The sequence below is a fragment of the Cyprinus carpio genome, chromosome B15 (assembly GCF_018340385.1).
Source record: "Cyprinus carpio isolate SPL01 chromosome B15, ASM1834038v1, whole genome shotgun sequence".
Taxonomy (NCBI): domain Eukaryota; kingdom Metazoa; phylum Chordata; class Actinopteri; order Cypriniformes; family Cyprinidae; genus Cyprinus; species Cyprinus carpio.
In genome coordinates, this window is record NC_056611.1 from 25,029,594 (window position 1) to 25,056,395 (window position 26,802).

At 38.7% G+C, this 26,802-nt stretch overlaps 1 protein-coding gene across 1 annotated transcript in view; it reads left to right on the plus strand.

Moving 5' to 3' along the window:
* The window catches only part of LOC109060434 (limbic system associated membrane protein), a 100,668-nt gene extending 86,623 nt beyond the window's left edge, over positions 1 to 14,045 (plus strand). The window contains exons 4-7 of the mRNA XM_042739966.1: positions 4,517 to 4,648; positions 7,476 to 7,596; positions 11,383 to 11,531; positions 11,946 to 14,045. Of these exons, the coding sequence (XP_042595900.1) occupies positions 4,517 to 4,648; positions 7,476 to 7,596; positions 11,383 to 11,531; positions 11,946 to 12,043 (500 nt within the window). The 3' untranslated portion in view covers positions 12,044 to 14,045. The remainder of the gene's footprint in view (positions 1 to 4,516; positions 4,649 to 7,475; positions 7,597 to 11,382; positions 11,532 to 11,945) is intronic.
* Positions 14,046 to 26,802: the final 12,757 nt, after the last annotated feature.

A 26,802-nucleotide genomic window follows, 5' to 3' on the forward strand; every position in this document is an offset into this window, starting at 1 on the left:
AGAAACAGCCCGTCAGCTGCTGGAAAATCTCCTATTAAACCATGTGTGCTGCAGATCATGTGTTGTTGCAACCATATCACATAAACACCCTAGCAACCACCCATGAGTGCATAGTGACCACAGCACATCATCCAAAACTACCTAGCAACCACATCACATCACCTACAACACCCTAGCAACCACCCATGAGTGCATAGTGACCACAGCCACAATCATCCAAAACTACCTAGCAACCACATCACATCACCTACAACACCCTAGCAACCACCCATGAGTGCATAGTGACCACAGCACATCATCCATAACTACATAACAACCACATCACATCACCCGCAACACACTAGCAAACCACCCATGAGTGCATAGTGACCACAGCACATCATCCAAAACTACCCTACCACATCACATCACATACACACACACCTAGCAACCACCCCATGAGTGCTTAGTGACCCAGCACATCATCCAAAACTACCTAGCAACCACATCACATCACCTACAACACCCTAGCAACCACCCATGAGTGCTAGTAAGAACCACAGCACATCATCCAAAACACCTAACAGCCACATCACATCACCTACAACACCCTAGCAACCACCCATGAGTGCATAAGTGACCACAGCACATCATCCAAAAACGACCGCAACCACATCACATCACCTACAACACCCTAGCAACCACCCATGAGTGCATAGTGACCACAGCACATCATCCAAAACTACCTAACAACCACATCACATCACCCGCAACACACTAGCAACCACCCATGAGTGCTTAGTGACCACAGCACATCATCCAAAACTACCTAGCAACCACATCACATCACCTACAACACCCTAGCAACCACCCATGAGTGCATAGTGACCACAGCACATCATCCAAAACTACCTAACAACCACATCACATAGTGACCACAGCACATCATCCAAAACTTGATTGCTTAGTGACCACAGCACATCATCCAAAACTACCCTAGCAACCACATCACATCACCTACAACACCCTAGCAACCACCCATGAGTGCTTAGTGACCACAGCACATCATCCAAAACTACCTAACAACCACATCACATCACCTACAACACCCTAGCAACCACCCATGAGTGCATAGTGACCACAGCACATCATCCAAAACTACCTAACAACCACATCACATCACCTACAAACACCCTAGCAACCACCCATGAGTGCATAGTGACCACAACATCACATCATCAAAACCTAACAACCACATCACATCACCCGCAACACACTAGCAACCACCCATGAGTGCTTAGTGACCACAGCACATCATCCAAAACTACCTAACAACCACATCACATCACCTACAACACCCTAGCAACCACCCATGAGTGCATAGTGACCACAGCACATCATCCAAAACTACCTAGCAACCACATCACATCACCTACAACACCCTAGCAACCACCCATGAGTGCTTAGTGACCACAGCACATCATCCAAAACTACCTAACAGCCACATCACATCACCTACAACACCCTAGCAACCACCCATGAGTGCTTAGTGACCACAACACATCATCCATAACTACCTAGCAACCACATCACATCACCTACAACACCCTAGCAACCACCCATGAGTGCTTAGTGACCACAGCACATCATCCATAACTACCTAGCAACCACATCACATCACCCGCAACACCCTAGCAACCACCCATGACTGCTTAGTGACCACAGCACATCATCCAAAACTACCTAACAACCACATCACATCACCCGCAACACCCTAGCAACCACCCAGAATTGCCTAGCAACCACATTATATCACCCACAAATCCTAGCAACCACCCATAACTACCAAGCAACCACAGAACATCATCCAAAACTGCCTAGAAACTAGGGTTGGGCGATGTCTACCAAATTGGCCTCGGACGATGTCTACAGTGAAACATCATGATGGACAATGACATCGGGGGTGGGGGGGTTAGGGGTGTTCCCGAATGAAGCCTGACAAAAAAAACGCGTTCTACGGAGCCACTAAAAGGTTAGCTGCTTGCTAGCGGTAGCCTGTTGCATTACAGTACATGAATGTTCACTTACCATGTAACGCTCAGCCCCAATTGAAATCTCAAACTCAACTTGAAACTCAAAATATGGTTAACAAGAATGGTGTATTTACAGGTTCACATTAAAAGACTTTAAAACAACACTATAAAACCAGGTAAACGCAGTCTGTTAAAAGAATACAGGTATTTTGTCCTTATCCTAAAAACAGTCCAAGAATCCCAGTGTGTCGTTGAGTCCCAATGTGAGTGTCCACCTGTGTATATACAATCCAAGTTACTGCAAGTGATCCGGAAAAGTAAGTCCAATGAAAAAGAAACTCCACAGTCTGGATGTGAGTGGAAGCTGTGAATACTCAAAACACCCTAGCAACTATATCACATCACCCACAACACCCTACCAACCACATCGTATCATCCAAAACTACCTTGCAACCACATAGCATCACTCAGAACACCCTAGCAACCCAAGTAAGCATCACCCACAACACCCTAGTAACCACAGCTCATCATCAAAAACTACCTAGCAACTACATAGCATTACTCAGAACACCCTAGCAACCACATTACAACACCCTAGCAACCACAGCACATCATCCAAAACTGCATAGCAACCACATAGCATCACTCAGAACACCCTAGCAACCACATAGCATCACTCAGAACACCCTAGCAACCACATAGCATCACACAGAACACCATAGCAACCACATAGCATCACTCTAGCAACCACCCAGAGCTACCTAGTGACCACAAAGCATAAGGTGCCTGTGCTGCTGTCCTGATTGTGAAGGCTCTGTCAGTCTGAAGGGATCGTGGGTTCAGTGTCCGCATGTCCTTCAGACTCACAGAAGATCCTTCAAGTGCTCTGACCTGGATTCTGTCAGCATGTTCTCTTTCTGTCAGACAGGAAGTCGAAAGAGTGTCAGCGAGAGAAGTGTATGTGTGATTCATGTGGAGCGGCTGTGGTTTGATTAGTGTGTGTGTGTGTGTGTGTGTGTGTGTGTGTGTTGATCAGTGGTTTCATGCTCACAGTGTATCTGTTGTCCTGAAGATCTTTCTCATCGACTGCTGTAGACGTGCTGGGAGCTGCATTTACTGAAAAGAGCTGAATGCTGTTTAAAGTATTGACCATCTGTGTGTGTGTGTGTGTGTGTGTGTGTGTGTGTGTGTGTGTGTGTGTGTGTGTGTGTGTGTGTGTGGATCGATGCTGTAATGGTTGGAGATCCTCTTTTCCACAGAAGGTCACTAAAGGTCGGAGATAGAGGCCTGGAACATTACTGTTAATGTTCTTAACACAACAGCTGGAACATTAATCAAGTGTTATCAGAGTTTGCTGTAACATTAAACCGGCTCTAAACCAGCACTGAGCGGTTCAGTCAGAGACGTCATGCATCACATGACTGTGATCGAGTCGTTTCAGCTGTGTTTCACAAATATTGAAAATGACTTTAAAAACGCATCTAACTCACACCTGATCATTAGCTGCTCATTAACACTGCGTAAGAAAGAATGAGTATTAATAGATGCATTAAAGCATTCAGATCACAGGCGTGTGAGTGTGTGTGAGGAATAAACTACAACACAAGTGTGTTGACATGAATAAATGAGAATGAGAATCAGGAGGTGCATGTGTGTGTGTGTGTGTGTGTGTGTGTGTGTGTGTGTGTGTGTGTGTGAACATTATGTGTATTTATTGTGTGTGTCTGTGATCTTTCGGTTTTGCTGAACTTTGCCAATTTCATGGTTTTACATAAATTAGTATTCCCTAAATAAATGCATTGTGCCTCACTGTGGTAAATGATGCTTATGAATAAAACATGAATATGCAAAAGAGCCCCCCCCACTCACTTGTGTTCTGAAACGCTTTTCAACTTCTCGAAGAAAAGCTGACCAGATCAGAGTTTGTGTGTGTGTGTGTGTGTGTGTGTGAGAGAGAGAGAGAGAGAGAGAATCTGAGTTTAGTGTTTGTGTGTGTTTCTGTGAGTGTGTATGTGTGTGTGTGTGTGTGTGTGTGTGTGTGTGTGAGAGAGAGAGAGAGAGAGAGAGAGAGAGAGAATCTGAGTTTAGTGTTTGTGTGTGTTTATGTGAGTGTGTATGTGTGTGTGTGTGTGTGTGTGAGAGAGAGAGAGAGAGAGAGAGAGAGAGAGAGAGAGAGAGAGAGAGAGAGAGAGAGAGAATGTTTTAATTAATGATAAAAATGATCAGATCACTAAAGCTCCTGTCGGTCTGATGTTGCTCATGTTCTGTATTATCAGTTCAATCTCACCAGCTGTTTGTTTTATTAAGTGTGATTCTGTTTAGTCAGGTCTGATTTGTTGATGTTGCTGGAATATTGTGATATTTTATTATATATGATGTTAGAGCTGAAGTTAGTGATGTGAGGCAGGTGTCTGAGGAGCCTCACATGCGCCCTCTGCTGGACACTGATGATTGTGTATGTGTGTGTGTGTGTGTGTGTGTGTGTGTGTGTGTGTGTTTCTCAGCCGAGGCTCTGGACGTGGGCGAGTATCTGGAGATCTCTGGGATTGTTCGTTCTCAGGCCGGCCGTTACGAGTGTAAAGCAAGCAATGACGTCTCCACTCCTGATGTCAAATACGTCAACGTGGTGGTGAACTGTGAGTAGATGTTTGAGATCAGACTGTGTGTGTCTCATCCTCTGTGTGTGAGATCAGACTGATGTGTGTCCTATCTGGTGTGTGTTAGATCAGACTGTGTGTGAGATCAATACAATACAATACAAGTCTATTTGTATAGCACATTTAAAAACAAATGGTGTTGACCAAAGTGCTTTACAAGGCTAAAAGTGACAGGCAATAAAGACACAAAGCATTTTAGCACTAGAGAAACAATAAAAGTAAGAAAAAATTAAAAATAAAATAAAGATATAAAAGAGGAGAAAAGCTAGAATCAAAAGATATTAATGGCGATATGAATCAAGGTATGTTGAAAGCCATGGAGAAAATGTAAGTTTTCAAGTCAGATTTAAAAGTTGACAAGGTTTGGGCGGATCTGATGTAGGCTATTCCATAACTTAGGACCGATGACCACCAAAGCGCGATTACCCCTGTTTTTAAGTCTGGTTCTAGGAACATATAGTAAATCAGAGTCCCTAGATCTAAGTGATCTAGACTGTGAAGGCGGCTGCAGTAGTTCAGATAGGTACTGTGGTGTCTGGTTCCGCAAAAACTTTAAAACAAATAACAAAACTTTGAAATCAATTCTGTATTTGATCAGTAACCAGTGAAGTGAAATCAGAACCGGTGTGATGTGATCACTTTTACGCTTCCCTTTGAGGAGCCGGGCTGCAGCATTTTGAACTATAAGCATGTGACAAATGTCTAAGAGGCACCAATGTACAAAGTGTTACTATAATCTAGTCAGGATGTTACAAATGCATCCATGACAGTTTCAAAGTTCTTACCAGACAAAAAGGGCTTAACCTTTGCTAAAAGATGAAGATGATAGAAACAAGACCTAACCACAGCACATAGCACATATATATATACACTCAGGTTTGTTATTTCACATGTAGACGCGTGGCAAACACACACACTGCACACTTCTGCGCTGCATTACGGCTCTAAAGAGGTTTTGTTTCGACGTCCATGCTGCAGGTGCAGATTTATGTTTCTGCCGGTTGGTGCCCACTGTATGACATGCACTTGAAGATATCTTGATATCTGAGAGAGAGGGAGAGTATTCAGTTTTGTTGAGATAAAACTGGACACGCCGGCGGCACTCTCTCACTCATATAGCTAATGAGGGAAATCCACCTGCGATCCGAGCGGAGAAGTTAGACTACTCATGGACTGAATATATGCTCGCAGTAAAAACGTGATCGGTGCCTATGGTTCACGCTGATAGCTGTTCTGGGGCAGTTTTTTAGTTCTCATTTCCATAAACATATATATAGCAGTAGAGCTAATACATTGGCTGGAAATCTGTTTATCTTTCAGTTCCTCATGCTTCCCCATCTTCATAGAGAATGCGGTTCATGGTTGCTCAGAGCGCTTTGAAAAGAAGGTGGAATCCTTTTTTAGCATTTTTAGATGCTGGGAGCAGGGAAGTATATATAGAGCGCCTTATTGTAATTTATTAAAATATTGATATTTGGCGCCAGATATCGATTCTCGTATTGCATAGAGGAGGACAACGATATATCGCCATATCGATATATTGTCCCACCCCTACTTTATAGGCAGATAAATTTGTGTGTCATTAGCATACTGATGAAATGATACACCATATCTTGAAAAAAAAAGAACCCAAAGGTAGCATGTAGAGATTAAACAGTACCGGGCCAAGAATAGAGCCCTGAGGGACACCAGAACTTAAATGTATATCAGAGGAAGAATGGTGCCCAAGGTAGACAGAGTAACTACTATCGGTTAAATATGAGCAAAACCATTGTAGCACCATACCTCGTAGGCCCACATATGCTTCTAGACGTGATAAGTGAATATTGTGATCAACCAGGTCAAATGCAGAGCTAAGGTCTAGCAAGACCAAAGCCACAGACTGCCCAGTATCAGTGGTGAGGATTACATCATTCATGACTCTTAAGAGGGCTGATTCAGTGCTGTGATGGGCTTTCAAACCAGACTGAAATTTCTTGTGTATACTGTTATCATTCAAAAAAGGTAAAAGTTGGCTCAGGACTCCTTTTTCTAAAATTTTTGAGAGGAGAGGTACATTTGAGATTGGGTGAAAATTATTCAATATTCATTTTTTTTTTAAGATGAGGCAGAACAGAGGCATGTTTAAGGCAGTCGGGTACAGTCCCAGTAAAAAGACATTTGTTGATGACAGACAACAAATCAGGGACAATAGCTTGAAAAACTTGCTTAAGAAAATGTGTGGGATTCACATCCTGAGGGCAGCTAGAAGGTTTTAAACAAGCAACAATCTCTTCAAGAGAGTCCTTAAAGAGACTGTGTTAGATCAGACTGTGTATGAGATATGATTGTGTTAGATCAGACTGTGTTAGATCAGACTGTGTTAGATCAGACTGTGTGAGATCAGACTGTGTATGAGATCTGTTTGTATTAGATCAGACTGTGTTAGATCAGACTGTCTGTGTCTTATCCTTTGTGTGTATGTGTGTGTGTGTGTGTGTGTGAGAGAGAGAGAGAGAGATCAGACTGTGTTAGATCAGACTATGTGTGAGATCAGACTGTCTGTGTCTCATCCTGTGTGTGTGTGTGTGTGTGTGTGTGTGTGTGTGTGTGAGAGAGAGAGAGAGAGAGAGAGAGAGAGAGAGATCAGACTATGTTAGATCTGACTGTGTGTGGCTCATTCTGTGTGTGTGTGTGTGTGTGTGAGTGAGAGAGAGAGAGAGAGAGAGAGAGAGAGATCAGACTATGTGAGATCTGACTGTGTGTGGCTCATTCTGTGTGTGTTAGAGCAGACTGTGTGAGATCAGACTGATATGTGTCTCCACAGACCCGCCATACATAAAGGAGGTGCGGAGCTCCGAGACACCGGTGGGACAGGCTGGAGTCCTGCACTGTGAGGCATCTGCGGTTCCTCAGCCTGAGTTTGAGTGGTACAGAGACGAGCGCAGGTCAGTCGCTCAGAGAACACAGATCTTCCCCAGAACGTTCTCAAAGCATGTGTGATACTGTAGGATGCAAATAGAATATAGCAAATAGAATAATGTATATATGTATATATACTGTATAATGTAAATATTTGTCCATTTTTTATATTTTTAAAAATATCTTTAAAAAATATAAATATAGTTTTAAAGCATTTAAAAATATATTTTGCTCTCTGTATAGTTCAGTCCAAGAAAATAAATACACATTTCGCATTTGAAGAATAATCAAGCAACTTAATTTTTTGTCTGTAACGTGTGAACATAACATGTTTGAATAAAAATAATGGATAAAGCCTAAATGTAGAATATAAACTATAAGACTGTAAGTGTATTTTGTAGCCCCTGAAATACTTTTTAAAATTACTTTTAAAAATACATTTCATTGTGGTGCTTCAGTACATACACACACACATATATATATATATATATATATATTACCAAAATAAGAGGGATCATACAAAATGCATGTTACTTTTTATTTAGTACTGACCTGAATAAGATATTTAACATAAAAGATGTTTACATAAGAGTGTGGTCTAATTTAATCTTAACTTCTAAAAACTTGGCTCATTGTCTTATCCAATTTAAAGTCATCCATAGAGCATACATAACACCTTAGAAGAGGTTCAAAATGAAACTGCAATCTACCTGTAACTGCCATATCTATAACACTGTATCATCAGGTACTTTTCTCCACGTTTTGGGAATGTCCAGTTGATGTAAATCTATGGACTGTTTTATCCTTTTTACTACAACTTGATTACACATCTAATCCATGTTTATGTCCTCTCAATGACGATTCTAACTCCTTTATAAGTTATATTAAAGAAGAGAATGTTGTTTGCTGGTTTTACAGCTGCAAAGAAGACAATAATACAAAACTGGTTTACTGCGCAAATGTGTGCAAAAACATTATGGAATCATAGCCTCCTTGGGATAGTGGCCTGTGAGTGTACAACGGCACAAATTAATGGAGCTAAACCTGGAACTGTTGATGCATGGCAATGTTTTTTTCCGACATTTTGGACTATATAAAGAAATGACCATATAATTTTTTTTTCTTTTTTTCCTTTGAGATTATCAATTATTGATAATATGTATGTTGCTCCCCCTTCCCTGTTTGTTTTTTTGAATGGATGTTATTTTGTTAATATAAAAATAAAAAGTTAATCACAAAAAAAAGATGTTTACATATAGTCCACAAGAAAAAATAATAGTAGAATTTATAGAAATGACCCTGTTCAAAAGTTTACATCCACTTGATTTTTTAATACTGTGTTGTTAGTCAAGTCAAGTCTGTTTTATTGTCAATTCTTCCACATTGTGTTATTCTCAGACCCATGGTGCATACAGATAACACTAACAGTAGAGCCAAAAAATCCAGATAGATACAGATTAAATATAAAAGATAAAATACAACTATACAAATAAGGGCATGTAAAAAATAAATAAAAATAAATTAAAATTAATAATAATAAAAAGAAAAAATAAAGTTAAAGTTAAATAAAGCAGCGCAAGGCAAACAAACAGTGCAGATAAAAAGATTGTAGTGCAAAAAAGCTTATTCAGTCTGATTAAAGTGACTGATTGAAAGTTCTTTTATTTAAACTGACTGAAGAGGTAGTAGAATGACGTCATTCTATGCTGAATGAGGTAGTGAGCAGACCAATGTTGCACAAAGTGACTGGTGCATGTCACCGTATGTTAGTGGGAGGGGGGTGGAAGGAACTGGGAATTAACTATGAACCCACATCCCCAGGTCCTTCCACTCCCCCCTCCCACTAACATACTCCTCTCTGAGCCCTTTGTCACTAATCAGACTGAATAAGCTTTTTTTTTTTTTTTTTTTTAGTGATAGTTGTTATTACAATTAAACTGCCAGAAAAATCCTTCAGCTCCCACAAATTCTTTGGTTTTCCAGCATTTTTGTGTATTTGAACCCTTTCCAACAATGACTATATGATTTTGAGATCCATCTGAAGGACTCATATGCAACTATTACAGAAGTTTCAAATGTTCACTGATGCTCCAGAAGGAGAAACGATGCATTAAGAGCCGGGGGGTGAAAACTTTTTGAATTTGAAGATCAGGGTAAATTTAACTTATTTTGTCTCCTGGGAAACATGTAACTATCTTCTGAAGGGCAGTACTAAATTAGGCAAATAAAAAAAAATGTATTTCCATTCTGTTCAAAGGTTTTCACCCCCCGCCCGCCCTCCACTTGTATATGGTGTTTAATGTGTGTTGGCAGTGTGAGAACACAACCATCCTACATTGATAAAAATCCATCCACTCCTCATTTTTTAATCTCCTTTAAACCAAGTCAGTCTCACTAGGCCTGCCGTTTTCATTCTCTATGCAATGTGACGTCACACTGCACAGGCCCTGCCCACGGCAGCTAATTGACAGCTCTGCATTGCTATAGTTTCCACCCTCAGTGGTTGTATGCTGTCCTCCATGTTCTTCGCGCTCGAACAGATGCAATGTCAACAATGTCTCGCAAGCAATCCCTGTGCTCTGTGTCTGGATGTAAGACTGAACATAAGAGTCTTCATTTTATCCCAACAACTGAGCTGCTGAGGACGCTGTGGATTACTTTCACTTTTCAAGGTAATGCGCTTCAAAATCTACCTAAATACGTGTATCACTTCAGACTCCTTGGTGAATGTCATATCGTTATAGTGCTAAGCGTTTTAACCGTATTTGTGTGTGTACATTAAGTATTTTTTAACTGATCAGTCTCACTTGTGAGATAAGTTTGCGCCATTTGTAGCACAAGATTTGTTTGGTAGAGCAGTCACGCGGCTCGGTCCATTGATCGAGCTCTGTAACATAGCTCTGTTTTGTCCAGTTTTTAGTGCTTTTGGCTTCCTATATGTTCGGCTAAACACCGGCTCCCTCGCTTTTGGGTATGTTGCTTCTACCACCTGTTTATTACAGTAGATATGCAATGCAGAGAGACGTATACGCGATGCCCTCTTCTGGAGACGGGCAGGAATATGCAGCTCATTTGCATTTAAAGCCATACTCTAAACAGCTCTTTTTTAGACATGCACCAAAAATGACATTTTCCAGCTTTCATAATAAATGATCTATTGGGTATGTTTGGCTGAAAATTCATAGACACATTCTGGGGACACCCAAGACCAATATTACATCATGTAAAAAGGGGCATAATACTGGTAGGTTCCCTTTAATGCATGGTTTCTCCTTCTGGAGCTTCAGTGGCCGTTTGAACCTTCTGAAATAGTTGCATATATGCACATTTTGCAGATTCTGCAAGATGTAACTTTTGACTTCAACTGTATGTATGTGTGTGTGTGTGTGTGTGTGTGTATGTATATATATATATATATATATATATTCCATCTAATATGTATAGTGTATTCCATTATATTTTATTTCAATTAACAAAAAAAAAAAAAAAAAAAAAAAAAACATTTTAATAGTTATAGATTTACAATAAAAATGCTGCACAGGGAAATTCATCCTGTCTGTCTATTACCAGTATAAAAACGACATGAATGAATGAACACAAGTGCATAAATGTAATTTTAAGAAAATTAAGGTTCTTACAGAAATCAGTAAATAATCTAAATTAATAAATCTAATAATAAATACATTCAGGACTAGATTTTGACAGTTGAACTGCATCAGATCTTGTATGTTATTTAGTGTTCGTCCGTCTGCCATCAGACAGTAAAGCTGATTTACAGTAATAATAATCTGTCAGTGTTGTGTGTTTGTCAGACTGTCCAGCTCTCAGAGCGTCAGTATTCAGATCAGCGGCTCTCGCACACTGCTGGTGGTAGCAAACGTCACAGAGGACGATTACGGAAACTACACGTGTGTCGCCACCAACAGACTGGGAATCCACAACGCCAGCGTGTTCCTCTACAGTGAGAATCAAACACACGCAGACACACACACACACTGATATAGTTCAGCATGTCGACCAGCAGATGGCGCAGTTTACCAACATGTCTCTCTCTCTCTCTGTCTCTCTCAATTCAGTTCAATATGTGCTTCATTGGCAGTTGTTACAATGTATTGCCAAAGCATAGTGTTTACATTCAATCTAGAACAGATATGCAACAAAAACATGCATGTATATACATTTAAAAAGTAGAACAAATCAACATTTTAGAATTCTACGAAAAATGTGTGTGTGTGTGTGTGTGTGTGTGTGGTGTGTGTTTGCTTGTGTGTGTGTGTGTGTGTGTGTGTGTGTGTGTGTGTGTGTGTGTGTGTGTGTGTGTGTGAGCACATCACTGATTTGTTAACTCCTCCCTCTTTTTGTCTCTCTCTCTCAGAACCTGGCACTGGGCGGGACATCAACGCCTCAGGCTGCGTCTGTCAATCATTCTGGCTCCTCCTCCTGTCTGTTCTCTCGGCTCTTCTGAAGTGTTAATGTTCAGCGCTGATGCTCTGAACGCGCTCGATCATCTCAGACTGTTTCCATCCGTCCATCCACGCTCACCGTTACGCCCCGGCAGGACGGCCGTCTTATTATCAGGAAAAAAATATGACATGGAGAAAAGAAAGAAGGTGCTCTTTTTAAGACAAGAATATTGTCATTTAACCGGTTCAAACACTTAATTCCAGTGACGCGCGTCTGTCTGTCGTCTGAGTGCATGTGTGTGATTTACCACAGAAACACGGAGTGTCTAGAAAAATGGTTCATTTCATTGTGTTTTCCCATAATACCCTGCAGCCTGTTCCCAAATCTGCCTAATGTAAGCTAATGAAGGAACGCTAGAATCATGTAAAGTCGTTTAGATGTGGTTTAAAGCTAATGACTAGCAGAAGGAACTGAAACACAGTATTTTCTTTTTGAATCTTCATCATGAAGAGATTCAGAGATCAGATCTCGTTTGAGATGCTCACATTTGTCTGTGTTTGTGAAGACTGATCAGAGAATCTTTTCACAGAGGCAGAACAGACCCCGCCCTTAAACCCTCCCACATGTGTAGCCCCGCCCACACACACTAAACCCCTCCCACTCCCGGCGGATCTGCAGGTGTTTCTTCAGGGTTCCTGTGTAAGCCTGGATCATCTGAGAACTCTCTCTCTCTCATAAAAAACAACTCTTCTGGAGGGAAACCTGTAGAATGCTGTGGAATGATTTTTACCGTGGTAAAGCGTGAGATTCGTCCAGACCCTCGTGTCCTGACCTCGTCTTCTGCGTGTCTGTGAAATCGTATGAACTCTGAATTGTACGACACCAATGAATGCTTCGCTTCGATTCGCTGCGCATCCCGTCGCGTCTGTCGTCTGTAAATATTCTTCTGAATCGAGTGTCCTCACATGGAAACGAAACGAATCTTCAGTTCAGGTTCTTAAGTAGTTCGTTATCTGCGGTGGCGCTTTGATGCTTCCTGTAACAAATTAAATTAGATACTAAACGTAAAGATTTTTAATGCAAATATTTAAATATCTCGTTCTAAAACTAGATTTACCTTTGAAGCGGCTGCACTACTATTCTTATTTATAGACACTCATCATTTCTGTTCATTAGTTATTATAAAAGTAGTTGTTCAGAAATGAGCTGAATCCACTGACTGCCAAACGATTATAGAAAATGATATAAAACAAGCCATTTTAGAGATGATGTACACACACTGAATCCACGCACACACGCATTCGTTTTCTTTGTCATTGATTTTTTTTTATTTTTTATCAGTATTATTTCTTTTGAAGCTCTCAAAGAGCAGATTGTGTACACATTTGCATATTAAAGACATTTAAAAAGTATTACAAATCCCTCCTGAGCTCTTCAGCCCTTTGATTGACAGCTCTCTCAGCCAATAAGCTTTCAGCGTGTGAGCTCTGATTGGGTGAACCCACGTGTGGCTCGGCGTCTGGTTTAAGGGCTAGTCGTGTCTCCTGTAGTCCACAGAAGCTGAACACCGTTATTTGGGTTTGATCCGATCCAAAGTCAAGCGTCCTGAAGTCTGTGTGTTTTCTGTCTGAACAGCGTGTGTGTTTAACAGTTACACTCGATGAGGATCAGCTGGCTTTAATTTCATCGTGTGTGTGTGTGAGTGTGTTACTCCTGATGCTCTGTAGTATGACGAGAAAAGTGGACGCTGTGTTTTTGTCGATCCTCTTCTGCTACGGGACGCCGGAGTCTCTAGAAAAAGATTTTCCGGCTCGTTCGACTGACATCTTCATGAAAAGCAATGAACATTTTCTAACTGTTAATTTACTCTAAAATTACCGCAGTCATTTTTTAAACCTTTCTGCACTGTAAAGAACTCATGAAGTGTTTGAAATGGAAATAAAGTCATTTGAATTTGTTGTATTTCAAAAGTGAGTTTAAGAAAAAAAAAAGATTGTAATTTTTGGTGAGAAAATGAGGCTTATGAACTCTGTTAATCATGTAACATGCAAATAAAGGAATATAAAGATTGTTAGAGCTCCCTTTAAATGGCAGTTATTGTGTTTTTAACTCTATTTGAAATGAAGGGTCAGTGTAAACTTCACTTCACAGACGTCATCAAAATCATTTTACATATAAGGACTTAGAAAGATTAAAAAAAAAACATAAGTACACTCATAGTCATAATGCACATAGATGCATAAATGCCCACAAACACTTAAAATACTTAACTTGAATTCACTATTAAAATGGTATATTTAGAAACGGGACCCTTTTATCTGTACACACACACACACACACACACAAAATTATATATTTATTTAAATTTCTGATTTGAATAAAATCAACTCAAAGCATTAAAAGTAATTATAGTTATTAAGGTTTTGGATTGTTTACCTTAATATATATAAGAGAAGTACAATATGAATTTGTAGGTTAATGATTTATGATCAGTTGTTGGGAAAACTGATAAATTCAGACTTTTGACCTGTAATTAATGATGGCATGTTAATTTGACTTTGAGCGTAACAGTACAATCACGCAATAAATGATATATTATATAACAGATGTTGTGCTGTGGATATAGAGATCTGGTTTTATTGTTTTACTCTCACACAGAATTGCTGATGAACTCAGGTTTTGCTGATAACTCACTTAAAAATGTACTTCTGCAACATTTTAATTTTACAGTTTTTCTGAATTGCTAAAACACTTTTTTTTTTTAAATCATCACTCATTTTCTCAAAACCTTAAACACAAATCCAAATCTTCAAACTAAATTCACAGAAAACCTGACTCTTCTGACAAAATCAAACAATCACTTCAAAACCATTTCACCTGTTCTCAAAATCAAACAAAGCTTTCAAATCACACACAAATTAGTCAGTAATATACACACTACAGAGCATTCATTAGACACTGAACATGGAGAACACACTGAACATAGTAATGTAATAGTAATCATTTAGAAATAATAAAAGTTCACAGACTCCAGATCAGTTCTATCTATAACAGCTGAAACTTTATAGGGAAGGAACAGGTGTACGCAATTCCATTGACGAGCCTTCCAACTACACCCACTGACCGGTCTTAGTGGAAGTAACGAGGGACTCATCACACAGGTGACTTCAACCACGCAAACTTAAAGACAGTTTTGCCAAAGTTCTACCAACATGTGAACTTTGCAACAAGGGGAAAAAACACACTGGACTATGTTTACACAACAGAAAAGGCTGTCCCCTGCCCCCACCTCGGGTACTCTGACCACATCTCTGTTACACTAGTTCCAGCATACAGACCACTTCTGAAACTCGCCAAACCAGCTCAAAACTCATCACAGTTTGGCCAGATGATGCTACCTCAAAACTACAGGACTGCTTTCAGTGCACAGACTGGAACATGTTCAGAGAGGCAGCCCCCTACAATAACCTCACAGACCTGCAGGAATACACTGAAACTGTGAGTGCTTATATCAAAAATTGCATTGATGATTTGTGTGTAAATCACCAAGACCATCACCACACGTGCAAACCAGAAGATGTGGATGACAGCAGAGGTTCGTGGGCTGCTAAAGACCAGAGATGAAGAATTCAGATCAGGAGATAAAGCAGCCCTCAAAACAGCAAGACTCACTTCACAGACAGCAGAGACACACGGAGCCTGTGGCAAGCCATTCAGACCATCACTGACTACAAGCCCCCACCACAGGCCTGTGATGACGACACATCCCTCCAGGATGCACTCAACCACTTTTATTCACAGTTTGAAATGCAGAATGACACACCTGCACAAAAACTGCCCATACCTCCCAACGACCAGGTGCTCTGTCTGTCTCCAGCTGATGTAAGGAAGACCCTATCTAGGATTAACCCACGCAAGGCTGCAGGTCCTGACGACATACCTGGCTATGTACTGAAAGACAGTGCTGCACAGCTGACAGATGTCCTAACAGATATCTTCAACACCTCACTGAGCCAGACAGTCATCCCCACGTCTCAAATCCACAACCATCAGACCGGTACCAAAAAAAAATCACCTGTGTCCTGTCTAAACGACTACCATCCCATAGCACTGACTCCAATCACGATGAAGTGCTTTGAGAGGTTAGTCATGCACAACATTAAAACCAGATTTTTATCCAGAATGTCCCGGTACATTTCTCCATTCATCCTGCCTTCGATAATATGAAGTCTGCCAGTACCCCTTGCTGAAAAGCAGCCCCAAACCATGATGCTTCCACCCCCAAACTTAACTGTTGGTATGGTGTTCTTGGGGTGGTGGGCAGTGCCATTTCTTCTCCAAAAATGGTGTGTAGAATGACAGCCAAAAAGTTAAATTTTGCTTTCATCTGACCATACTATAGTGTCCCAATAATCCACAGGCTTCTCCAAATGCTCTTTCGCAAACTTTAACCGAGCCTCAACATGTTTTTTGTTCAGCAATGGAGTCTTGCGTGGTGAGCATGCATGGATGCCATGGCGGTTCAGTGCATTGCTTATAGTTTTCTTTGAAACAACAGTACCTGCAGATGCAAGGTCTTCCTGAAGTTCTACCCTGGCTCTTGGAGAACTCTCCTGATTATTCTTTGAACTCCTTGGACAGGGATCTTACGTGGAGCACCTGATCGTGGCCGGTTTATGGTGAACTGATGCTCTTTCCATTTCCGGATAATGGCCCCCACAGTGCTCACAGCAACATTCAGTATTCTGGAAATACGCCTATAACCATTCCCATCAAAATGCTTTTCAACAATAAGATAAGAAGATCTTGAGAGAGTTCTTTGCTTTTACCCATCATGAAGTCTTTCCCGTGTACCTCCTGGGTCATGAGAAGCCTTTATAGGCCATCAGTTAGGACTAAAGCAGCTGATATCAATTAGTACCCGCTCACCTCTTTTTACAATTGTGAAGTGAAGTGACGTGACATACAGCCAAGTACGGTGACCCATACTCAGAATTCGTGCTCTGCATTTAACCCATCCAAAGTGCACACACACAGCAGTGAACACACACACACACACCGTGAACACACACACGGAGCAGTGTGTATCATTTATGCTGCGGCGCTCGGGGAGCAGTTGGGGGTTCAGTGTCTTGCTCAAGGACACCTCAGTCGTGGTATTACCGGCCCGAGACTCAAACCCACAACCTTAGGATTAGGAGCCAAACTCTCTAACCACTAAGCCACGACTTCCCCTTAATTGTTTCAGTGAATAGAATAAAATACAGTAGTCAACATTTGAAGTGGATCAAAAAAGTTCATCAGAGTTGTCCTAAGACAAGAATAGGTATTGTTCTGGTTTTAGGACAACTTTGATGAAAGGTTTTGATCCACTTCAAATGTTGACTACTGTATTCTCCCTCCATCACTGACACGGTTTTGGGACCAAACATACCTGGAGAACAAATATAAAGAGTTGCTCAGACAGAGATAAAACTGATATGTGACCCTGCAGCACAAAAGCAGTCATTAGTAGCACAGGTATATTTGTAGCAATAGACAACAATACATTGTATGGGTCAAAATTATACATTTTTCTTTCATAACAAAAATCATTAGGATATTAAGTAAAGATCATGTTCCATGAAGATATTTTGTAAATTTCCTACCGTTTGTAATTTAAGAGGTACTCTGATTGGCCAGCCATCCAGTGCATTGTGATTGGCTGAATGCCTCAAGCGTGTGATGGAAATGTTACGCCCCTCACCATACTGTGATGCACGACGAGACAAAACCAATAAAACCCATTACAAATGAGCCATTTGTTGCATCCATTGGGGACATAATTACTGATTACAATGACGTATTCTGTGTTTTTACACCTTGTGTTGCATATCGCGCTGCTTAAATATAAAACCATGTCTGCCTTTTTCGATAGGAGAAACAACAAACAACAAGCACTTCTCTACACTGCTCAAAACACACATTTGAATCATCAGTGGCAAATTCTTTAAATATGTAAATGTACTTACAGGCTGTGAGTCAGATCCGCCATACTGTCCTTGCAAAGTTTGAACTGCCCAACTTTATAGAAACAACCATTGTGCCACAGACCCATTGTAGGCTACTGGTTCAGGAAACAGTCCTCGTCCTCCATAAAATGTGCTGCGAACATCTGAATATTTGGGTTGATCTGTTCTGGAACAGTGTTGAAATTCAACTCAACTGATTTCTAGTTGTATCCTCTTTTGGAAGACCAAACAAAGTAGTTTCACTTTCAAAGTGAAACACACAGTGACTCCACAATATGGTGGCGGTGGCAACTTTCTTCTTATTTGCATGAACGTTTGGGCGGTGTTATGCAAATCTTCCCACATAGTGACATAGACATGTGGGGTGTGTTTAAAAGAGGCATTTTAGGAGGATGTGGTTAACTTAATTTATATAAAGAATATCTCTTTGGATTTGAGACTTTAGTCTTTGCAACTTTACAGATCTTTTTTATGCACCAAGAGCTTGTAACACTCCAAAGAGAAAGGAAAACTTGAAATTGCATCATATGACCCCTTTAAACAGTTGAGAGCGATACGCATTCCCTCCATCATAAATTTAGTCTCCTCTTCATCTGATACAACAGTACATAGAAAGAGAATGGGGTTTCATCTGATATAGTTAGACAATGTGTAAAGCTGAAAACAAATGAAGAGATTTGTTTTTACACTCCTTAGAAAATCTCTCCATCCTTACTCATGCAAACACATTTATTTGATTATTTAGTTTATTGATTTTTTATTTTGAATCTTATATTTCTAAAGATTGAAATTACCTACAAAACAAAGCCTCTAGTTAAGAAGTTTGACCTGAATTAACTTTAGAAGACCAAATGAATAAAGACTAGAGCTGACTGTAACCACTGACGGTAATGCAGAATATGAAAAATCGCGTCTATATTTTATTCATCATGTTGATGACATTTTTAAATTCAGTAACAATAGTAAAGTTGTATGTTAACATAAGTAAAACCATCTTTTATATAAATTAACAATAAACAGTAGTTCAGCTTTTCTGGATTAATGTTTATTTATATATATTTAATATCTGAGGCTTATTCTTTCAAATGTTGATTACTCAGCTAGCTGGATTTTATTGTTGACATATTGACAAGGTCCAGGATTAAGTTCTTTCGAACCTCATCCTGGAGTTGCTGTCATAGCAACAGTTCCATAAACTCAAACTTGCTCCGGAGCAGCGTATTTCATGTAAACAGGATTACACGGTACCATTTTAAGTGAAGAAGATGCTGAAAGTCTGTCCACTATTGCTAATTTCTTACAGGAGTATCCTATTAAATCACACAGCAGAATATTGCTGTAGTGAAAGCATATAAAGAAAATATAAAAAAAGTTACAGAAGTTTTCGGTAAAGAAAATGTAGTATACTAAAACTTTATTTTATATAAAATAAATATTTTATAAAATATATTGCACTTTAAAATTGCTGTAAAATCAAAGCCATGTGTCTAACCAAGTTGTGTTCCAAATTTGAAGTTGATATCACAAAAAATTATTTTCATGGGAGATTTTATTTGGGCACTGTACCAAAAATAACCATCGGGTGACACCCAAACTCCACTGAATTTTTTTGATGCATTTTCCTGTAACAAATCAATCAATTTCTGTCATGACATCACTTCTATCACAAACAGTCACCAAATATGAATCCTTCACTATCAGACGTTTCCAACTATATGTGTTTTGTCAAGATTAAAAAGATTGGATTATAAAATAGCAGAGTAAATTTTGTAGTATGAAACTTGACACCATCTACTAGGGGGAGGAGCTAGCTAAGAGTATTTTAAAGTACTGTTTCCATGGTAACTCAATGTCTGATTTCAAAACAGTTCTGACAGGGTGAATTGAGCTTGAAAGCTTTCGAATGACCTAATTTAGGGTGATTACTAAAATATTTGATAGAGTAAAAATGCAATCAAAACCAAAAGGGTGCCAAGCATCCTGCCAGCGGAACGGTGACAGTTTAAGGAATAAGAGAAAATCATCCAATGTGAAATGCTCAAAGTGAAAGTTAAAGTGTTAAATTAAATTACACACTTACCACACATTAAAATAAAATACAGAGATCTTTAAAGTCTTCCTCATATTGCAAATTCCATCTGATCTGATATTAATACCGAACCACTCCCACCCAGCTGACAGTGACATTTTTTAAAAATTGCTACTTACTTACTAAATACGAAAATGTACGTTTCCTTCTTTTATTATAGTAAATAATGAAATTACGCTATGAATTTATGACTTATGCTACTGTAACAACATTCATACAGGGTTCACCTAAACACTTGAGTATAATAAAATAATAAACTGTAGCCAACACAGTGTTAATCCTCCAGCTTTATTAGATATAACACATGCTGGGAACCACAAAGATTTGATGCATGCTGTGCACATGTACACTTGCTTACAACGGTAACTTCTTTTTCTTTTTAACACATCTCAAACTATAACACTGCATAAGTGCCATCTGTTGTTTGCATCCACTAAAGAACGCTTTTTTCTCTTTCTCAGAGTCAGTCAACAAAACAAATTAATCATCATTTGCTGATAGACAGGAAAAGTTAAATACTATAGCATTTTATTTTATTAAAATGAGATAAAGAAGTTTTTGTACTGAAAGAGAAGTGATCTGGTGCTCAAAGAACTTAAAGCCTGAGACACACTGCACGATTCTCGGCTGTCCCAGATGAAAGATTGGCATCGTGAAACAATTGTGGTGAATCAGAAATCATCATGTTTGTTTCATGATGTGAGTCTTTCATCTGGGACAGCCGAGAATCGTGCAGTGTGTCTCAGGCTTTAGACGTGTCAGGAAATGCCTAATATGGACAAAAGCATCTATGCTGCAGCTAAGCTTAAAAAAAAAAGCAGAATGAACTGGTGAAACATTAAGACAATAAACACAAAAAATACAATTTATGAATGATGCAGTACTTATTGACATATCATTTATTACAGTACAGAAACTAAAAAGTATATGTTCTTTGTTCTGTGCAGAAAATGTAAAAAATAGTTTGTAGTATATAAAACAATCATAAAAGTACCGTTATGAAAAAAATTATAGATTACAAATTATTGATTATTGTCCAGCAGTGTATTTGATTTCTTACGGCAAATTCAAAGTACGATAAAAGAAAACAATTCCTTGTACACAAAATAAATAAATACATGCATACATAAAATGATCTGATGGCTACGCCCCTGAGGCCTCATTTATAAAATCTTGCACAGAAACCATCCTAAATTTGATCTTACGATCATTTCTCAAATATGTGTATATGTGATTATAGAATGAACGTACGCACCAAAAACGCACGTATGCCTGTATTTAAGTTGTGTATTTTATGTGTGGAATATGTTATTGGAATTTGATATTGATGTTTGGTTTTAGCTCTCTGCCTTGTAAACAACTCTTAATTAGTGTCATTAACATGTAAAAGATCACCAGTCATCATCCAAATTCTTTAGTTTAGAGCAGCGAGTTGCAAGAACAACTTACTTTTCCAAAAACCTGCAGTAAGAAAAAGTGCGAGACCCTTTTTAATGACGCTAGGCACTCTTCCACGTCAACGACAGCTTTTACAAATATGAGCGTTAGCGTAGATTTAAGCGTACACACACTCTAAGATTAAATCTGAGCGAGGCCCTTGGTGTGACAAAATGTTAGCCTATACACAATACTTTTAAAGCTCGTCTTTAAAGTCTTGGCTTACATACAGTACATTTCTACATATGCCATTTCATGCCATAGTATCATTAAAGGGATAGTTCACCCAAAAATGAAAATTATGTAATAAATGACTCACCCTCATGTCGTTCCAAACTCGTAAGACCTCCGTTCATCTTCAGAACACAGTTTAAGATATTTTAGATTTAGTCCGAGAGCTTTCTGTCCCTCCATTGAGAATGTATGTACGGTATACTGTCCACGTCCAGAAAGGTAATAAAAACATCTTCAAAGTAGTCCATGTGACATCAGAGGGTCCGTTAGAATTTTTTGAAGCATCGAAAATACATTTTGGTCCAAAAATAACAAAAATGACGACTTTATTCAGCATTGACTTCTCTTCCGGGTCTGTTGTGAGCGCGTTCACAACACTGCAGTGATGGCACTGACGTACGACGCTGCTGACGTGTTATCTTTGTTATTGGGCGCACCAGAAAACACGTCAGCAGCGTCGTACGTCAACAGTCATAGCAGTCGCGTTCACAACAGACCTTCAATGCTTCAATAAATTCTAACGGACCCTCTGATGTCACATGGACTACTTTGAAGATGTTTTTATTACCTTTCTGGACGTGGATAGTATACCGTACATACATTCTCAATGGAGGAACAGAAAGCTCTGACAAACTGTGTTCTGAAGATGAACGGAGGTCTTACGGGTTTGGAACGACATGAGGATGAGTCATTAATGACATAATTTTAATATTTGGGTGAACTAACCCTTTAAACTAGCATCTAACAATAGGCAAGGCAAGGCAAGTTTATTTATATAGCACATTTCATACACAATGGTAATTCAAAGTGCTTTACATAAAAGAAAGTAAAATAATCGTGAAAGAAAAAAAATTGTAATAACAAAGTAAAACAAGGAATTTAAACATTGATTTAAAATGAATTTAAAACATTTAAAAATAGAAAATGATTTTACATAAAATACAGTGAATACATAAAATACAGTGCAATCAGTTCGGATATCGCACAGTGCTCATTCAATAAATGCACAAGTAAACAGATGAGCTTTGAGTGTAGATGTTTTAGCACATCTAATCTCTTCTGGAAGCTTATTCCAGCTGTGGGTGGCATAATAACTAAAAGCAGACTCCCCTTGTTTTGTGTGAACCCTTGGTATTTATATAGACAATAGACAAAAGTGTCCACCCCCCCCCCCCTTTTTCTCTAACCTATGGTTCTCTAACCATAAAAGCTGCAGCAATTTTCCCCCTCACAAAGCATTTAAAGAATTTAGGGGAAGCATTTAAATAATCCTGTGAATGCAGTTAAAGAATGCACCCTGTCACTGTAAACTGGCCTGTCAATCATCGTGTCACAGTTAACATCCTTCACATTTCATTTCATTTAACTTCCTACAGTACTGGAGAGAAAAGAAGTAGCTTGTTGATCTGCCGGTCGCGGGTCTTTCATTCGGAGAATTCTGCTCATATTTTCTGCATAATGATGCATTTAAAAGTTAACAGCCAAATAGATGTTTATAAAATTTTACATTACTGTTGCAGATGAAATATAAAACGGATAACAATAAATAAATATTTTTTATTTGATAACCTAATTTACTTGGGGACTAAGTATAAACATATTAATGCTGAGAGATCTAATAATTCAGGGATCTCCAACCCTGCTCCTGGAGAGCTACCGTCCTGCAGACTTTACCAACTCTAAAACAGACTACTGGGGGGGAAATCTGAATTATTTTCTTGTGACCATCTTTTGATTATTTTAACAAAAGCAACAATAATATAATAATTGTAATAATAATTATATATATACATATATATATATATATATATATATCTAGGTCAGTGGCCCTTGGCTTGGTATTACTGGCAGAATTCGGCCCCCGGCGAAAACTAATTGAGGAACCCTGGTTTATAGTTATATGTAAACGAATGTGGTTAACATTCAACCCGTTCGTTTTCATCAGTAGTGTTATTTGGGATTTTAATTTTGTGAATGGGAGTTCCTCTTTTTCGATGTTATAAGCCCGGCTTTGGATGCTTTCACTCTCGATTTCATAATCTTGTCAGGTTTTACAATAAAATATAATTGTCTGTTTGCTTACATCTATACACCTTTCACCTTTTAAGACTAAAAAAGATGGATTCATTGTTTTTTTAAATTAAAATGCACAACAACAATAAAACAGTAAGATTCAATGACAAACTAGCTTAAAATGTTCATAAACAAAAACTAATAAGATGAGGCATGGATAGACCTACATGCTGTATTAGGCTATATACTGACTAATAAATGACAGAACGTTTAGCAAACACAGAGCATTAAAATAAAAAAATAAAAATAAAAGAGAGCCTCCATAGCATAACGTGAGGTAAACAGCAAGGATAAACTTTTCAAAATTAAAATAAAACTAAAGGAAAAGTAAAACTAAACTTGCTGTCGGTGACAGTGCTGCATGTTTGTTTTAATTCCCCACAAGATTACCAACATGTTCACCTCTGGTTTAAGAATCAGTCTTTTACTTTACTTTAGCGTGAAAACCATCAATATTCACGTCATTTTTGCTGAGTGCACCTTCTCGCTCCTGCTGATGCGGCGAATATAAACCAGGCTCTACACTCGAAGCGCTGCGCAGCTCAAACAAGTCGTGTTTGATGTTTCTCATATGCAACAGAAATGGCAGCTTTTATGTGTTGAACAACGCACAAAATTTAGTTGGTTGCAGTCTGGAGACCTGCAATTAATAGTATATAATCAAAACAGGTTATTATTATTTTTTATATGAATAATAAAATAAATATAAGCCTACTCGATTTTGTAATATTCTTTAATTTTGTAGTCCGTATGAAAAGGTGCATTCTTAAAGGCACGTCCATGTGGAGATGGCAAGTCGGCGTCGCATTCTGCAACCTGACTCAGAAAGCAGTAGTCTATAATAAATAATTAAAATGTCTTCTTTCCCCCGACACGTTTATAACAACGCTATCTCATGAACAATTCGTACGTATTTTACGAGGTGGCTAATTCGTACGAATTTGTACGACTTCACTCGTACGATTTCATACGATTCGCCTAGACCCCAGTGACGGGTAGGTTTAGGGGCGGGGTTTGGTGTAGGTCATTCGTACAAATTCATACGAATGTGCAACTCGTAAAATACGTACGATTTGGCAAAAATCGTATGAATTTGTACGAGTGTGGTCTTACGAATTCGTACGAATTAGCCACCTCGTAAAATATGTACGAATTGCCATGAGATCAGGCTGTTTATAATCACTTTGCCAGCGCTTTGAGGCAAATGTTTTATGCGCGAGCTTGAGCGCGGAATGCATATAGGCCTATATTATGCAGAGGTGGAAAGTAACGAATTACATTTACTCGCGTTACTGTAATTGAGTAGCTTTTTTGTGTAATTCTACTTTTTAAACTTATTTTTAAAATCTGTAATTTTACTTTTACTTAAGTATATTTTGTTTGAAGTATTGTACTTCACTACATTTTAAAACACATTAATTAATGAGTAAAAAAAATAAATAAATCGCTCCCTGGAAACTACGTCAGTAAATAATGGGCAGGAGAGCAAACTGGCGCTAAAATCACAAGAAAGATGCAGACGGACAAAACAGGCGCTAGTGGTGTAGACACCGCTGAAAACAAAACCCCGTCATATTCTGAAGTTGAACTCGAAGGAAATGAAGTGAACCCCTGGCCATGTTTATGCTCTATTATGCAGTGTAAGCTGTGCTTGCCTAGGGAGACCAAACTAGCAGCTTATAAAATCTCGACAAGACATCAACCCTTCGCAAGCATGTAGAGGTAAGCTAAATAACTGCATCGTTGCATTGGTGGTTAAAATGAAGCTTTGACATTTTAGCAAGAGGTTTTGCACAAATTAGCCCAAAAAGACAGTGGTGCGGAGTGTGTGATATATATCGTCTGCGATAATATCATAATTGTTGTTTTAATGATGTGCGCGCGCATTTATAGTGCGTACTTTCACTGTGTGATTCAGTCAAAATGCATTTAGAATGATCACAAAATTGGAAGATATAGGGGCAGAAAATTTACATATTTATATCATTTCATATAGTAAATCAAAATCACACAAAGAATGCCTTCTTTTCCTCCAAAAATCATCAGGATTATATATATATATATATATATATATATATATATATATATATATATATATATATATATATATATATATTTTTCCGTCTTTTCCTCCAAAAATCATGATTACATATGCACACACATATATATATAGACACCATATTGCCTGTTTTTGCTCTATTTCTACAACAAAAAATAATTCCAAACACAGCCAACAAAGTACAGTTTTGCGTCTCTGAGCAACATGACAGTGTTTCGTTCCTGGATGAATCAACCGTTTAAATGATTCGGTTCAATCGCAATGACTCACTTATTAACAGTGACTTACTGACACATACTGGCCATTTTAATTTCACATTTAAAGTATCTTTTGATTTTTTTCAATAATTAATTTCTTATAATTTCAAATGATATTCAACATTTTATGTCTTATATATCAAAACATTATTCATGCATTTTTAAATGCAGGTTAAATGCATTCTTGTCCTGCACTAAACAGTGTGTAAATACATCTAAATGCCACTTCTGATGAAGCTTCTGCATTTCGTCTGCATTGAAAAGATGAGTTTGTTGATACTGATTTGCCTGGTAACAGCCCAAATGTCTTATTATTCTAAGTAACTGATTATCCCAGGGGTGTCAAACTCAGTTCCTGGAGGCCCGTAGCCCTGCAGAGTTTAGTTCTAACCCTGCTTCAGCACACATATCATGTAGTTTTTAGATAAGCCTATATGATTAGATTAGCTGGATCAGGTGTGTTTAATTAGGGTTATATCTAAACTGTGCAGGACTGTGGCCCTCCAGGAACTGAGTTTGACACCCTTGGTCCCATTTTTGCCTCCCTCCCACTGTTAAAATGTAAAAGTAATTTTTACTTTTACTTGAGTAGATTTTTAGACTGGTACTTTTACTTGTACTTAAGTAAACTTTCATTAATGTAATGATACTTTTACTTGAGTAGAATA